Source organism: Plectropomus leopardus, chromosome 17, assembly GCF_026936395.1.
Source record: "Plectropomus leopardus strain MGB_pleo_1.0 chromosome 17, ASM2693639v1, whole genome shotgun sequence".
NCBI lineage: Eukaryota > Metazoa > Chordata > Actinopteri > Perciformes > Serranidae > Plectropomus > Plectropomus leopardus.
This window is the reverse complement of record NC_142192.1, coordinates 34,515,080-34,532,076: the sequence shown is the minus strand read 5'-3', so window position 1 is coordinate 34,532,076 and position 16,997 is coordinate 34,515,080. Positions and strand designations below refer to the sequence as shown.

The window sequence follows — 16,997 nt, the reverse complement described above, 5'->3', positions numbered from 1 at the left end:
CCGTAACTGGATATTGTAATTAAAAAAAAATTAAAGAAAATCTCCCTGCGACAAAATAACGATAACAATTGATCTTTTTTTAAACGCAAAACGGCCCAAAATAGTTCAGGTGTACGAACAATGACCGGAAGTGGTTGGTCCCTTCCGTATGGTTCCGTCGCCGGAACCAACAGTGAGTGAGTGGTCTCGTGCTGAGGCCGGCGGAGTGAAAGACGTTAGCTCAGTTTAGAGTTTAGTTTACTAAAGAAAGAGACCTGAAAACTGTTGGATGTGGTTTTAAAAGCTGAAACAAAGCGACAAAGACACGCTTTGTTTTCTCTCTACGACCGGAAACACGTCACTGCTCCTGTTGACCGTGCTAAGCTAACGTTTACCGCAGTTAGCTTCTGCTAACACGGATGATTTCAGGTGTTTTGGGAGAACTTGAGGAGGATGAGTTTTGACTTCAGTAGAGCGACCTGAGAGACTCTTCAACACTGAGACCAGCAGGATGTCCGGTACGTTCACTCAAAAACACACCTACATGTTCTCTATGAGGAACCACACAGGGACAGTTTGTCCTCAGGTGTTCAACAACAGAAATCATTCACAGGTCTTATCCTGGCTGAAAAACAACTCAAAACCAGCGTATGCCGGTAGCTGGTCTTAGATGGTCCTGATCCAGATCTTGCTGGTCTTTGATGGTTTAGCTGGATACGCTGGTGCGACCAGCCTGCCAAGCTGCACACATTTATCTTTTTCTCATAGGCCGGCCTGTTCTCATTCTGGACTCGTGAAACAGCGCCGCTCTGTGTGTGACAGTAAAGGCCACCTTTCACACGGCCGGCGTCACTTGAGAACGTGGCCTGACAAAGCCAGTTGCGTTCACTTCAAATGTTGAAGGACAGCGTCAGGCAATAATGCCACCAGTCACCACAAAATTTAAGAAGCACAAGTGTGCTTAAAGGGTAGGCAGGAGGTGGACGGTCCAACAAAACCTGACTTTAGTGCAGCAGTGTGGAGTTCACTTCCTGTGTAGATTTGTGGTATTTTTCTGCACCTCACCATGTGCCTCTTTTGTCCAAACCCAACCATGATGACGGTCCGAGTTGGTTGCCGTGTGCTGTTGCATAAACATGACAACATGCTGCTTCATCCCACATATGCATTTGTTGACATCATAGTAACCTCATCTCAGAGCGTAAACAGCTGATACAGGAGGAAACCTAAGATCACGTCATAAGTAGACTCATAAGGTCCCTGACAGAGCGGCACCATGTGACGAGTCAGGATGAGAACATGTTGATATCCAATTTTGGCAGACTGAATTGATTTCTTCTCTTTGCTTTTCATACTTCCCTTGTTTTACTTTCCCACTGTTATTTTTCCAGACTTGAGGACTTTGATTTGGTTGCAGTTAAACAGGAACTTCAAACTATAAACCAGCTAGAGGGACCATCAGCAGCTGGTCTGACCAGCTGAACCATCAGAACTATGCAAAACAGACCTTAAACTGGTCAAGCTGTTTTCTTTCCAGCAGGGAAGTTTGTGAACAACAACAGATTCAGATTCTCAGACAAATATAAACAGAAGAACAAAATGAAATCCACCTCACAGCTAAACCAGCAGATCACAACCGTTTCTGTCACTTAATAAATGAATGATCTTTTTTTTTTACCAAAACTAGCACATGTACACAAGTTTTTTTAAACTCAGGTAAACCTGCTGACTGCAGGTGATCGAGTGCTTTCCAGCTGCCAGCAGAGCTGAGCTGTGTACACAGCTCTGCAGCAGACGTGTATGCCTTTCTGTGTGTGGGGCGGTAAAAGGTCTCTTTACTATGGAACAACAGCAATAATAATAATAATAATAATAATAATAATAATAATAATAATAATAATAGATGAAGATGTTAAAATTCTCAGTGCTGCAGCAGAGGACTCCACTGGACACTCAAAGCGAGGTGTTTGTGTTTGGGTGCTGCTCACACTGACTCGGAAATGTCTAGACTCAGAAAATATCCCCTGAAGTTGCTTTGCAATCTCAACATGGTGAAACCTGGAGGGACTGATTAAAGGCATCCCAAACTCCGGAGGTGTTACGACCTTTCTATGCACTTTTTGTAACGTCTCACAGCTTGTGATGATTTTTATTATCATGGACAAATTCTCACAAAGCTACAAACTGCTTGTAATAAATAACCTGACAAAGCTCTGTGAAACACAAGCAGAGCACCCTAACTCCAACAGAGGAAACATTTAATACGAATTTATTTGTTTATTTCTCACAAACATCGAAATTATATTTGTCCTCTGCAAAAAACACAAATAACAAAAATCCAAATCCCTAAATCTAAAACCAGATGCCAACACAGTTGACAGACAGTTGCCAGCTGAATATTTGGGTCTGGCCCTGATGTCCCCCCTCTGGACCTGCACACTGAGGCCTCCTGGACTTCAGGGATGTGTTCTTCAACACGTTCACTGTCATCACGTAAAGCCTGCGAGGGCGGAGAGACGCTGATAGACGGGCCCGAGTCTGTTTCACTCATTGCCATGGAAACGTTTGAGCAATACTACAGCGGTGTCCAGAGTGATCAAACCTGAATCAGCTCCATGTTGTTTCATTGAAGACCGCCTCCCTTCTCGATGGGGTGATGGTGATTCATTTTCATTGTCAAATCCGAGAGAGACTGATGCCACGCTGAGGTAAGTTGACTTCATTTCCTGATGGCGAATGTAAAGAGAATCTGTGGACACATCTTATTTTAAGTAAAAATGTTTGTTGGATCAGCTAGCTAGCTAACGTTAGCCTCGACACCAAACTGAACTCTGAATGATGACTTGCAGTTGCACCGCCGATCGTTTCTGTTTTCATATCGTCCAGCCGGCTACAGGAGAACGTCAGGCTCTGGTGTGATTTCTAAAAGTGTGAGAACATTTTATTTAGAACACACTATTAGAAAAAACGGTTGATCCTGAAGGGCTGAGGTTCTACCCAGAACCATCTCCCTCTGAAGAACCCTTTTTAAAGGAAGGGTTCTTTCGTAAAGGAAGGGTTCTTTGTAAGACTCAGAGTTCCATTAAGAACTGAAGCCATGGTCAGGGGGTTGGGAGGAAACTAAGGAGGGGGTCTCACTTCCAGTCAAACCCTGGAGCGGTGTGTTTGTGGTGTGAAAGAAAACGAACCAAACACAGGATTTTATGATCAGAGACAAATGATTTTGGCAAAAATTCAACAGCTAAACCAATAATAAATCTGAATACTTTTCTCTCTTGATGTCTTTTGAACTATTGTTATTCAGTAAAGTTTGTGTCTCTTTTAGGTCAAAACAGACTTCAGACACCAGCAGAGAGAAAACACCTGACTCAGGATCTCAAGAAACGTACCCCACAGACAGAAATGTGTTTTCCCAAAGTAAAATGTGATGTTCCAGAAGGGAACGCCAGCCGTGCAGAAAGGTTCAAGACTAAAGGCCGATAACTCCGGACCACAGTCTCAAAGTATTTTGATCTCTTGAAAACATTTTGAAAATGTTGAAATGTGAGATGTTTTGTGTTAACAGTAATTTATTTTTATTTTATTTATTTAATTTTAACGTGTTCATCAAAAAGAGCTGAAGTCTTTTTTCTCTTTTATGTACTTTAACATTGGAAAAATGTATTTTAATGTGTAATTATTTATTTCTTCATAGTTTAGTTGACCTGTGGATGTTTTGGATGGCTACTCATTTGCAGTAATAATGGGTTATTCACAAAGCTTTGTTTGACAGTCCCTCCAGGATTTTGCGATGTTGCAACCCCAAAAATTAGAGCAGATTCAGCTGATCCCGCTTGCAGTTTTGTCTAACCACCACAACTTAACTGTTTTATTTTAATTTAGTGCTGCAGCACATTCCAGAAAAGTTTATGTTCACGTCACCCGACCTGACAGTGGTTCTCTGAAGTCTTCCGGAGCTCAGGTGCAGCCAGAGGGGTCAAAGGTCACGGCTGTCAGCCTTGTCCCTTACGTGCAGATTTCTATACACTCTGAATCTTTTATTGGCATTTTTTTACAAAGTAGTGAACATCATGACGTCCTGGCCTGTGAACAGCTGAGCCTTTGGAGGACCTGCTCATGATACTGTCGTTCACAGTTCAGTTTCAGTCTCTAAGCTCATTATCACAAACTGCATCTACACTGCCTGTCCAAAGCAGGAACATCATGCCGTTATGCTGCCTTGTCATTCTGTATTTAACGTCCATTCGCAGACGGGGACAGAGTGGTCTTGCCTCTGAGCCGGGAGCAGAGGTGGTAACAGCGTCTTAACGAGGTCTGTGTGAAGCCGGAAAGACGTGGCCGTGGGCAGCACAAGTGTGTTTATGTGACGAGGTGTTTATGCCTGTGACCCACCGCAGGAGATTTAAAAAGCAGCTGTTAGCAAAGCAGCCAACACAAAGAAGCTGTGAAAGACATAAGATTGAGGAGCTCCTCCCATTCCAATCTGAGGACGAGTTCAGCCGCCATTTAAAGGATTGTGATTGAATTGTGATGCATTTGTATTTGTTTATAAAATGCTACCAGCACATTTATTATTTGTCATGCTCGAGGTGGACGTTTGTGTGTTTAAAGTCATGCCCATCATGCCTCTTTGACGGCAGGATGCAGCGCCGCCGTGTATAATCACACACTGGAGCAGAAGGATGCTGCTGTCCGTTGGTTCAGTGTGAACATGCAGGGTCGGTGTGGAGAGGGGACTTCATTAAGGCTCTGTAGAGCCATCTCTGTGTAAAAGTGGGTACAGTTGGCCTCAGAGGGCTTTACAGCAGACCACAAAGCTCTGTCCTTAGACCCGCACAGAGACTGAGGAAGAATTCTCTAAAAAACCTTCAACAGGGAAAAAAAACATCAGAAACCTCAAGAGCGACTGGGGAGGGATCCCTCTTCCAGTTCACCTGCTGACAAATTGTCCATCAAATTCAGAATAAGTGTATATTTATGAAAAATAACATAAATAAAATAAAGTTGATCAGTTTGAACACTAGATATCTTGTTTTACTTTATTGAAGTATAGATATGTTGTAAAGGATTTGGGACCGTTTTGGAATCAGGGATTTAGTTAGGGTATCTGAAGAAAAACAGTGATTTTATAAGAGCTGAAGTTGTGTCACATTGTCATCAGTGTGTGCAGCCCTCTGCCGGTCCATGCAGGCCCAGAGAGTGTCTCAGCTTTTCTTTTTTTTTTTGATGTGAGATGTAAGTCTGCAAAGTTAGCACTCTCAAAGACCACCCACAACTGTTTGAGAAAGGAAACGTGGTGCCTGCAGTGATGTGGGCTCTCTGCCTGACCACTGTGATGAAGAAATTGAGAGCTTAACCAGAAGGCAAAGCTCTCAGTTTAGTAGTCCATCTATGTCCCAACCCTCACCTCTGGTCCTGAGCTCTGGATAGTGACTGAAAGAACAAAATCACAACAGACGGCCAAAATTAGTTTTCTGCGGAGGGTATCTGGGCTCATCCTTGGAGAGAGAGTGAGGAGCTCAGATATGTGGAGGGAGCTTGAAGTAGGGTCGCTTCACCTCGAAAGGGGCCAGTTAAGGTTGTTCCGGCATCTGAACAGGATCCTCCTGGTAGAGGTGTTCCAGCATGTCCAGCAGTTAGTTTGCCCTGGGGCAGATCCAGAACACGCTGGAGGGATACATATCTCATCCGGTCTGGGAACGCCTCGGGGCCCCTAGAAGAGCTGGAAAAAGTTGCTGGGGAGAGGTATGTCTGGAGTGCGTTGCTCAGATTGCTGCCCTTGTGACCCGGCCCAGGATAAGTGGAAGAAAATGCATGGATGGATGCAAGAAGTGAAATATGACATTATTTCCTGTTCAGGACTTTATAATGTCCTTGCCCTGACGGTTAAGGCAAAGACATCATAAAGTCCATCTGTAAAAGATGTTTAAACCTACGCAGACCAGAGGAGCCAGCAATGTCCATTACGTGTCCCCAGAGTCCAAGGTGATGTCTTGAAACAGTTTGTGTGGTTCTAAACAACTACTGAAAAATGAGAGAACTTTAGTTTACCATCATTTAAGACAAACAGAAGCAACAAATCCTGACATTTGATGGTGTTTCAATGGATTATTAAAATTGTGGCTGATTTGTTGTCGTTGATGGAGTTTGTTTATTTATCATGAAATTTTAGAAGTTAATTGTCCAAATTGCACATTGATAGCTGTCTGTCTGTGTTTCAGATTTACCTTCAGATGTTCAAAAAGTGACTGTGAAAGAGGAGCAGGAGGACCCAGAGCCCCCACACATTAAAAAGGAGCAGGAGGACCCAGAGCCCCCACACATTAAAGAGGAGCAGGAGGAGCTGTGGTTCAGTCAGGAGGGAGAGCAGCTTCAAGGTCTGGAGGAGGCTGATATCACCAAGTTCCCATTCACTCCTGTCCCTGTGAAGAGTGAAGATGATGAAGAGAAACCTCAGTCCTCACAGCTTCATCAAAGACTAACTGAACAGATGGAAACAGAAGCTGATGGAGAGGACTGTGGAGGACCAGAACCAGCCAGGGACTCACATCCAGATACACATTTACAACCAGACACTGAGGACAAGACTGGAGACTCTTCTGAACCTGAGACTGATGACAGTGATGATTGGAGGGAGACCAGAGAACCTCAGTCAGGTTTAAAGTCTCTGAAAAATGATCAAGTCAATGAGAAACCGTTCAGCTGCTCTGAGTGTGGAAAAAGATTTAGCTTCAAGTCACAACTGAAGACACACATGAGAACTCATACAGGAGAAAAACCTTTCAGCTGTTCAGTCTGTAATAAATCATTTACAGAGGGTGGAAGTTTACAGAAACACTTGAAAATTCACACAGGAGAAAAACCATTTAGCTGCTCTGAATGTGGGAAAAGATTTGGCATCAAGGGAAGTCTGATTAGACACAGGAGGCTTCATACAGGAGAGAAACCTTTTAGCTGCTCTGAATGTGACAAAAGCTATGGCCGTAAGACAGAACTAAAGGAACACATGATAACTCACACAGGAGAGAAACCATTCAGCTGCTCTGAGTGTGGGAAGAGATTCGGCCGAAAGAGACGTCTGAAGACTCATATGACAACACATACAGGAGAGAAACCTTTCAGCTGCTCTGTCTGTAAGAAATCATTTACAGAAGGTGGAAGTTTACAGAAACATATGAAAATTCATACAGGAGAGAAACCTTTCAGCTGCTCTGAATGTGGGAAACGATTCGGTACCAAGGGAAGTTTTAAGAGACACATGGGAACTCATACAGGAGAAAAACCTTTCAGCTGCATTGTGTGTAAGACATCTTTTACAAGTAGTGAAAGTTTACAGTCACACATGAAAATTCACACAGGAGACAATCCATTTAGCTGCTCTGAGTGTGGGAAAAGATTTGGCACAAAGACACGCCTGAAGACACATATGAGAACTCACACAGGAGAGAAACCTTTCTGTTGCTCACTTTGTAAAAAATGTTTCTCACAGAGCGGAACGCTACAGTCACACATGAAAATTCACACAGGAGAGAAACCATTCAGTTGCTCTGAGTGTGGGAAAAGTTTTGGCATGAAAGGAAGTCTGAAGAGACATATGACAACTCATGTTGGAGAAAAACCGTTTAGCTGCTCAGTGTGTAAAAAATCTTATACAGAGAGGGGAAATTTACAAAAACACATGATAAGTCACACAGGAGAGAAACCATTTAGCTGCACTGACTGTGGGAAAAGGTTTGGCATAAAGGGAAATCTCATTAGACACATCAAGTTTCACACAGGAGAGAAATCATTTTGCTGCTCTGATTGTGACAAAAGATTTTGCCGCAAGACACATCTTAAGATACATATGAGAATTCACACAGGAGAGAAACCATTTAGCTGCTCTGAGTGTGGTAACAGATTTCGTACTAAGGCAGCTCTGAACAGACACATGAAAACTCATACAGGAGAGAAGCCATTTAGCTGTTTAGATTGTAAGAATTGTTTTACACATAGCAAAAGTTTAAAGACACACATGAGGATTCACACAGGGGAGAAACTCTGCAGCGGCAGTCTTCGTGACCAAAGATCCAATTGGCTTTATCAGCTCAAGAACCATCAATATTTGAGTTGCCAGTCCTCACAGCTTCATCAAACTCAAACTGAGGTGATCAGAAAGACAGAGCCTTCAGTCAGCAGCTCAACTGAACAGATGGAAGCTAATGGAGAGGACTGTGGAGGACCAGAACCAGACAGGAACCCACATCCAGATACACATTTACAACCAGAGACTGAGGACAAGACTGGAGACTCTTCTGAACCGGAGACTGAGGAGAGTAAGTTTTGGAAAGAGACCAGGCAGCATCAGTCAGGGTTCACTTATGGGAGAAATAAACGAGACTCTGTAAATGATGGATATAACACTGGTTGCTCCAATAACATCGCTGCACCAGAACCCACTGTGGTTGACATTTATTTTTGCACACAGCCTCGGTCAGGTCTAAACCATCTGAAAACTGAGCAAGTCTCTGATAGTGAAACAGGAAGTAACAACAAAGAGAGGAAACCATTCAGCTGCTCCGAGGGTCATAAAAAATCTGAAGACATCCACAGTCTGCCAACACACAATAAATCTCACACAGGTGAGAAACAATGTAGTTGCTCTGTTTGTGGCAGAGCTTTTGCCAAGCGTGAAAGCTTACGTTCTCACATGATAAGTCACACAGGAGAGAAAGCTTTCAGCTGTTCAGTGTGTAACGCAGGTTTCAGCGACAGTGAGACTTTAGTTCAACACATGAGGATCCACACGAGACAAACACAGTTTAGGTGTTCAATTTGTAGCAAAGAATTTGCATGGAGAAGATATCTGACTAAACACATGGAGGTCCACAAAATCTACAGCTGCAGAGTTTGTGACAAAAAATTCACTTGGTGTTATCAGCTGAAAGACCATCAGTGTGTTGGCCATCAGTCCTCACAGCTTCATAAGACTCAAACTGAGGACACCAGAGAGGCAGAGCCTCCAGCCAGCAGCTCAACTCAACAGATTGAAGCTGATGGAGAGGACTGTGGAGGACCAGAACCAGACAGGGACTCACATCCAGATACACATTTACAACCAGACACTGAGGACAAGACTGGAGACTCTTCTGAACCTGAGACTGAGGACAGTGATGATTGGAGGGAGACCAGAGAACCTCAATCAGGTTTAAACTCTCTGAAAAATGATCAAGTTCCTGTCAGGGAAAAACCATTCAGCTGCTTCCAGTGTGGGAAACAATTTGGTAAAAGTATAATTCTGAAGCAACATGTAAGATCCCATATAGGAGCCAAACCGTTCAGATGCTTTGAGTGTGGGAAAAGATTTGGCTGCAAGACCCATCTGAAGAGACACACGAGAACTCATACAGGAGAGAAACATTTTAACTGCAGCGTTTGTGACAGAAGATTTACCTGCTACAACAGTTTGAAATGCCATCAGTGTGTCGGTCGTCAGTCCACCAAGTTCCCATTCACTCCTGTCCCTGTGAAGAGTGAAGATGATGAAGAGAAACCTCAGTCCTCACAGCTTCATCAAAGACTAACTGAACAGATGGAAACAGAAGCTGATGGAGAGGACTGTGGAGGACCAGAACCAGACAGGGACTCACACCCAGATACACATTTACAACCAGACACTGATGATAGTGTTGATAGTGATTTTTGGAAGGAGAGCAGAGAGCGTCCATCTGCTTTAAAGTTGTCGAAAAATTAAATTAAAATTCTAATAAAAATGTAACAGTAAACTGCTCCCACTCTTTTGGGGTTTTCAGTTGTGAAGGTGTTTCCATCACACTGAGCAGAGCAATCATCAATGAAATTAATCGGCAGCTTATTTGATCATCAGTTTTAATCAGTTATTCATTACACCCGCATTCACACGATTCACAATGTTACACTCTGGTAAATTTATGAGCAATATATGTGGTTTGTTTTTTAATCTTGTTATGTTTTTTTAAGTGAATGGAACAGAACTTTGATTGTATTATGTGAGAACTGAAGTGAATTGATTTGAGGGGGGAATCATCATTTTGACAATATATACTAAAGTGGAAAACCTGGGATGGATTTGGGGTTTTTGGGGGGGGGGAATCATTTTCTGTGTTTCTGTTTCTTTTGTCGTCACCTGAGCTGTTAATACACTTTACTGAACTGAAACATGTCTGCTGTGTTGTTTTATCGTCTGTCGGCCTTTAAGTGATGTTTCATGACGCTCTGTGCTTGAGTCCTGTTTGTGGCTGACTAATTAGAGAATATTGACTCACACCTGATTAAAACATCATGATGACCTCATCGCAGTGGTAGCGCCACATGACCTCTGTGGAACAAATAGACACAAAATAAACTCAAAATAAACTCTATACAATGACGCACTCAATCAGAGGGAATTAGGAATAAAACGCATCTTCACCTGAGGTCATTCAGGTCCCCAGACACTGTCTGAGACCTTACCCATGTTTATTATGGGGTGGTGTACCAGAACCCAGTGTACTAGAACCCGGAGTGCCAGCAGTGCCTACTGGACCAAATCATGACGCAGATCTTTATTTTCTGCAGCCGTCACAGTTTCCTTTGAACTCCTTCAAAAACGCTGTATCTTCAAAAAACACCATAGAGCTGAAAGGACGCACAAATAAATAAACCAGCTCATAAACAAGTGCAAACATTTCAGCCAATACATGTTTTTAAAAACAAGTAAAGCAGTATCACAGTGACGTTACCCCGGATTTCCACCGCTTGCATGTGTGTTGCGTTACGGCTCCACTGCGGTTTTGCTAGAGTGGCGAGACCGAGGACTTCTCGTGCTCATTACAGAATCACGTGCATTATATCAGTACAGAAGAAAAAGTAATGACTCCATTCAGTCTGTGGATTAATTATCGTGATGTTGATTGACTCCCATAACTCCCAATAAATCGCTCCTCACCATTTCCTTTCTATGGTTGTCCTTATGAAAGGATGTGGGGTGTCATAAATAATTTTGTGGTTTTCAACCTCCATAATTAACTTCTCTTCCCCATGTTGCTGGTATTGACCTCCGAAAACCTCTGACCTATTGACTCCAGGCCTGGATCTGCTCATTTTGATGTTTTGTTGATGTAGTTAAGTGAGATACGATCAGACGTAAACACGGAGGGTTTTATTCTGAAAATTAACTGGATGTTTCAATGTTGTATCGCTGTCCGATTTCCTGTCTGTTCTGTGTTAAATTTGACCAAATTAATGCGGAGTGATCCGTCATCTGGCAAAAACCGGAGGCTTGAGTATCTGATCCACAAGCTTCCAGACTGCCGGAGCTGAGACGGAGTCGATCCACAACGCAGCGGAGCTGGTGGAAATTCACACATAGACTACAGTGCAGTCTGTTTGCTGCGTCTGCAGTGATGGAGCGGAGCCGGGCCGCACACGGATCTGGTGGCTTTAGTAATTTCATAAAGTCAGCAGCTGTTTTTATCATGCAACAGCAAAACAATTCAATTTAAACTTTATTCCCATCATGTCAATAAAAACACACCAACAACCAAAGCAAACAAACACATGAAACATCAGTGGACCTCATTCTGTTCCAGCGGGTTGCTTTATTTCACTACAAACTGATTGAAATAACAATGTCTGCATATTCCCTCCTTTGTCCTCAAACATTTGTGCCGTAACATCCTGTTTCCACTGAGAGGGCTTCAGAATAAAGGTCTCACATGATCAAAAAGAAAAAGGGATTACCAAAGTAAAAGCATGCAGGAGGTGATTTTTAAAGGTTCCTCTACATGTACATTAGATATTCAGTGGATCACTAGCAGAGAGAACTCAGTGGAGCTGCAGGTTATTACAACCTTGTTATAAAGAGTTATTTTTTGGATAGTCAGTGTGTCACACTCCATAGCTGTGTCTCAGTTCAGGGTCTGCATCCTTCGGAGGCTGCATTCGAAGGCCGATTATGTCACAGCGCTGCGTGAAGGCTGTCCCATGGGTCCCGATTCGAAGGCTCCTTCTTACGCAGCCCACAAATGCGTCCTTCTTCTCCCTCTGTTTGGAGGACACGTCCCTGCTATCCTTCGCCACCTTCCATTTCCCAAGATTCCTTGCGCGCCCGCGATCTTCCAAAATAATTGTCACAATGGCGGCACGGAGCGGAGATCATGGCGGAGATCGGAGCGTTGATTTAACTTACTGGTTTTTACTCATTGAAACTCAAATGCCAGATTTGTTAAACTTAGAGGGACATTAAAATCTCATCATTTCCTTCATAATACGTGACGTTAGTAATGCTAACACGTAGCCACCTTGCATGCTAGCTATGGGAATGTAGAGCCAGCTCGGCGCTGTGCCGCCGCAGCAGAGGAGGGCTCCGCCCACTGAGTGAGGGAGAGCTCCGCCCACTGAGCGAGGCCTTACGGCCCGGAGAGAAATCAGCTTCCGACGCGGACAGAGGCACTTCTCCTCCTCCTCCAGCAAAATATAAATATAAAAATAAAGACACGCTCACATGAGGGAAATGGAAAAAAAAGACTAGGGGAATAAAAGACAAGGGCTTCCTTTCTTTAGGACTTCCTTGACCTTTAGCGAACTGAATCTTGTGTCCTTTAGGAAGCTCCTGGTTGAGGGGCTCACAAAGCTTCGGGAGCAATGTCCGCTGGGTAGGTTTTTGTACTCTTGGCATTCGGCCTCCAGCTTGATATACTGCAACTTCTTCTGTTTGTATGCTTCCTGGATAGCATCTACCCACAGGACCGTAACTAATGTAAATCAATAAAGGTTATACTATTGTTGCTAATTTATGTTCAGTAATGAAGTTTGTCATGAGTCATGGAATTTGAGATGTAAAATTACACTAATGACTGTATTCCTGTGTTTCAGCCTCATCCTCAAACAACAAAAAAATGGTGGTTTTGAAAGAGGAGCAGCAGGAGCGGAGCTCCAGTGGGGAGCAGGAGGACCCAGAGCCCCCACACATGAAAGAGGAGCAGGAGGACCCAGAGCCCCCACACATTAAAGAGGAGCAGGAGGACCCAGAGACCCCACACATTAAAGAGGAGCAGGAGGACCCAGAGCCCCCACACATGAAAGAGGAGCAGGAGGACCCAGAGCCCCCACACATTAAAGAGGAGCAGGAGGACCCAGAACCTCGACACATTAAAGAGGAGCAGGAGGACCCAGAACCTCGACACATTAAAGAGGAGCAGGAGGACCCAGAGCCCCCACACATTAAAGAGGAGCAGGAGGAGCTGTGGAGCAGTCAGGAGGGAGAGCAGCTTCAAGGTGTGGAGGAGGCTGATATCACCAAGTTCCCATTCACTCCTGTCCCTGTGAAGAGTGAAGATGATGAAGAGAAACCTCAGTCCTCACAGCTTCATCAAAGACTAACTGAACAGATGGAAACAGAAGCTGATGAAGAGGACATGAAGAGTGACGCTGGCAAGAAGTCTTTTATGTGCTGTCAGTGTGGTAGAAGATTTGGACGCAAGGACAGTCTGCAGAGACACAGGAGAGTTCACACAGGAGAGAAACGATTTAGTTGCAGTGTTTGTAACAAAACATTTGCCTGGCGTCACCAGATCAAAAGACATAAATGTGTTGGTCATCAGTCCTCAGAGCTTCATCAAAGACAAACTGGTCAGATGGAAACAGAAGCTGATGGAGAGGACTGTGGAGGACCAGAACCAGACAGGAACTCACATCCAGATACACATTTACAACCAGAGACTGAGGACAAGACTAGGGAGTCTTTCCTGGCTGAGATTGAAGTCAGTGTTGATGATTGGGAGGAGACCAGAGAACCTCAGTCAGGTTCAAACTCTCACAATAACAATGAAGTCCCAGAAAGTCACGTGACCGGTATTTCTGCTGAAAACCTGTTTGGCTGCTCTGACACCAGAGAATCTTCTGAACCAGAGACTGATTGCAGTGATGATTGGACAGAGACCAGTGAACCAGTGAAATCAGGTTTAAACTCTCTGAAAAATTATCAAATCCCTGTCAGTGATTCAAGATGTAGAGCTGGGGAGAAACTGTTTGGCTGCTCTGATTGTGGAAAAAGATTTGTCCTGAAAGGAAATCTGAATATACACATGAGATCTCATACAGGAGAGAAACCATTTAGCTGCTCAATTTGTCAGAAATCTTTTACAAGGAATGTTCATTTAAAGGTTCACATGAGAAATCATACAGGAGAGAAACCTTTCAGCTGCTCAGTGTGTGATAGAAGATTTGTCCTGAAAGGAAATATGAACAGACACATGAGAAATCATACAGGAGAGAAACCTTTTAGCTGCTCAATTTGTCAGAAATCTTTCACAAAGAATGCTCATTTACAGATTCACATGAGAAATCATACAGGGGAGAAACCTTTCAGCTGCTCAGTTTGTGGTAAAGCTCTCAGTGAAAGAAGACATTTAAAGAAACACATGAGATCTCACACAGGAGAGAAAGCTTTTAGCTGCTCAGTGTGTGGTAAAGCTTTCGGTGAAAGAGGATATTTGAAGGTACACATGAGAACTCATACAGGAGAGAAGCCTTTCAGCTGCTCAGTGTGTGGTAAATCTTTCAGTGAAAGTGGACATCTGAAGGAACACAGTAGATCCCACACAGGAGAGAAACCATTCAGCTGCTCAGTTTGTAAGAAATCTTTTACAAGGAATCGTTATTTACAGAGTCACATGAGAACTCATTCAGGAGAGAATCTTTTCAGCTGCTCAGTGTGTGGTAAAGCTTTCAGTGAAAGTAGAACCCTGCAGGTACACATGAGATCTCATACAGGAGAGAAACCATTCACCTGCCCACTTTGTCATAAATCTTTTACACAGAGTCAGAATTTACAGAGACATATGACAATTCATACAGGAGATAAGCCATTCAAGTGCTCAGTGTGTGGTAAAGCTTTTAGTTTAAGGGGACATCTGAAGGAACACATGAGAACTCATACAGGAGAGAAACGATTCCGCTGCTCATTGTGTGGTAAAGGTTTCAGTGAAAATGAACATCTGAAGGGACACATGAGAACTCATACAGCAGAGAAACCTTTCAGTTGCTCTATTTGTCAGAAATCTTTTATAAAGAATGGACTTTTACAGAATCACATGAGAACTCATACAGGAGAGAAACCTTTCAGCTGTTCAGTGTGTGGTAAAGCTTTCCGTGAAAATGGATATCTGAAGAAACACATAAGAACTCACACAGGAGAAAAGCCTTTCAGCTGTTCCTTTTGTGAGAAATGTTTTACACTGAGTGAATCTTTGCGGAAACACAGGAGAATCCACACAGGAGAGAAACCTTTTAGCTGCTCAGTTTGTAAGAAATCTTTTACACAGAAACACACATTACACAATCACATGAAAATCCATACAGGAGAGAAACCTTTCATTTGCATCATTTGTCATCAGAGATTTTCAATAAAAGCATGTTTGAAGAGGCACATGAAATATCATACAGGAGAGAAACCTTTCAGTTGCTCATTGTGTGATAAAAGATTTATACGGAAGGTGCAACTGACACACCACATGGCACATCACACAGGAGAGAAAATGTTCAGCTGCAGTGTTTGTGACAAAAGATTTGTTTGGCGTTATCAAGTCAAAACACATAAATGTGTTGGTCGTCAGTCCTCAGAGTTTCATCAGAGTCAAACTGAGGAGAACAGAGAGGCAGAGCCTCCGGCCGGCAGCTCGACTCAGCAGATCGGAACAGCTTAAGTGAAACGGTTTTCTAGAAATGACTATATGGCTGTTTTACAACTTATTGGTAAAATGAGAGTCTTAGATAAAAATGAATATAAAGGAGGAATTTTTGAAAAGCTTTAGAAGTGTTTTTTCTTTTGTTTTTTTTCTTATATAGCTTATGCTTGTTCTATTTCCTGTTTTTTCCACAGCTATACATTTAAATGTCGTCATAATTGTCTGTTTTGGCTCACGTTTAATGCCCATGGTTTTAATCATTTTCTGAAAAGTCAAATAAAATATTAATCATTAACAAAAAGGCTGTTAGTACATTTAATTAATTTATTTTAGTCAGATTTAGACTCTGTGGCTTGCAATGTTATTTACCTTGATGGTAAAATGAGTGCTAGTCATTTTTTTATGCTAAAGACATAATAAACAATATCTCATCAAAAATGCACGTTAAACAAAGCACTCTTCTTGTGTGGGTGTATAAGGGTAACAATGGAGAAACCTGCAGGGGGGGTGACAATGAACCAGACCTGGTAAACCCAAATGTAGAGTGAGCGTGAACTGGGAAAGTCTGGCTGAGGCCCCTGTCCATGAGGTCTTTGACTCTCACCTTAGGTGTGAATGTTTCGTGCATCCTGTGGGGGGGGGTGGAGACATAGCATACAAGTTGCCCATGTTCAAAGCCTCCATTGTGGAGGCAATAACCTAAGAACCTGCTGCTGTGGCCATCAGCAGAGCAAAAACCCTAGTGTGGGAGGAGTTTGGTATTGCTAACTTTTGGTTCTCTCTAAGGAAGTTCTGGTAAACTGTAAGACGCCTCAGGAAGGGAAAGAAGGGCCTGTCTCAGGCTGTGCTTGGTGGGGCAGGAGACCTGCTGATCCCGACTGCAGATACTGTCAAGAGTTGGAATAAATTCTTTTGAAGCTCCTGAACCCCGCCATCAACTGCTCAGAAGGAGGCAGAGTCTGAGGACTCTGGGAAACCCATGTCCATATTCCTGGCAGAGGTCACTGAGGTTGTCAAAAAGCTCCTCAGCAGTAAGGAGCCAGATGTGACTGAGATTCACCCTGAGATGTTGAAGGTTCTGGGAATTGTTAGGCCTTTTCAGTGTGGCGTAGAGGTTGGGTATGGTGCCTGTGGAGTGGCAGACTAGGGGGCAGGTTCCCATTTTTAGTACATAGGACCAGAGGGTGTGCTCCAGTGAGCACGCTATCACAATGCTCAGCCTCCCTGGGAAGGTTTACTCCAGGATGCTGGAGGGGAGGCTCCGACCAATAGTTGGTGGTCAGTTTCAGGAAATGCAATGTGGCTCTTTACCCTGGAGGGCAGCTGGAGGGG

General features: G+C 43.4%; 1 protein-coding gene and 1 pseudogene across 2 annotated transcripts; both read left to right on the top strand.

Annotated features, from left to right (window-relative positions):
* Positions 1 to 159: 159 nt before the first annotated feature.
* LOC121938204 (uncharacterized) lies at positions 160 to 16,123 on the top strand. The gene is made up of 2 exons (XM_088090631.1): positions 160 to 497; positions 12,853 to 16,123. The coding sequence occupies exons 1-2, from the start codon at positions 491 to 493 to the stop codon at positions 15,681 to 15,683; spliced, it is 2,838 nt and encodes a 945-aa protein (XP_087946757.1). The 5' UTR covers positions 160 to 490; the 3' UTR covers positions 15,684 to 16,123.
* On the top strand, positions 514 to 7,865 carry LOC148186767 (uncharacterized; annotated as a pseudogene). Its single transcript, XR_015779515.1, has 2 exons — positions 514 to 3,482; positions 6,201 to 7,865. The product of XR_015779515.1 is annotated as an uncharacterized LOC148186767 (transcript).
* Positions 16,124 to 16,997: the final 874 nt, after the last annotated feature.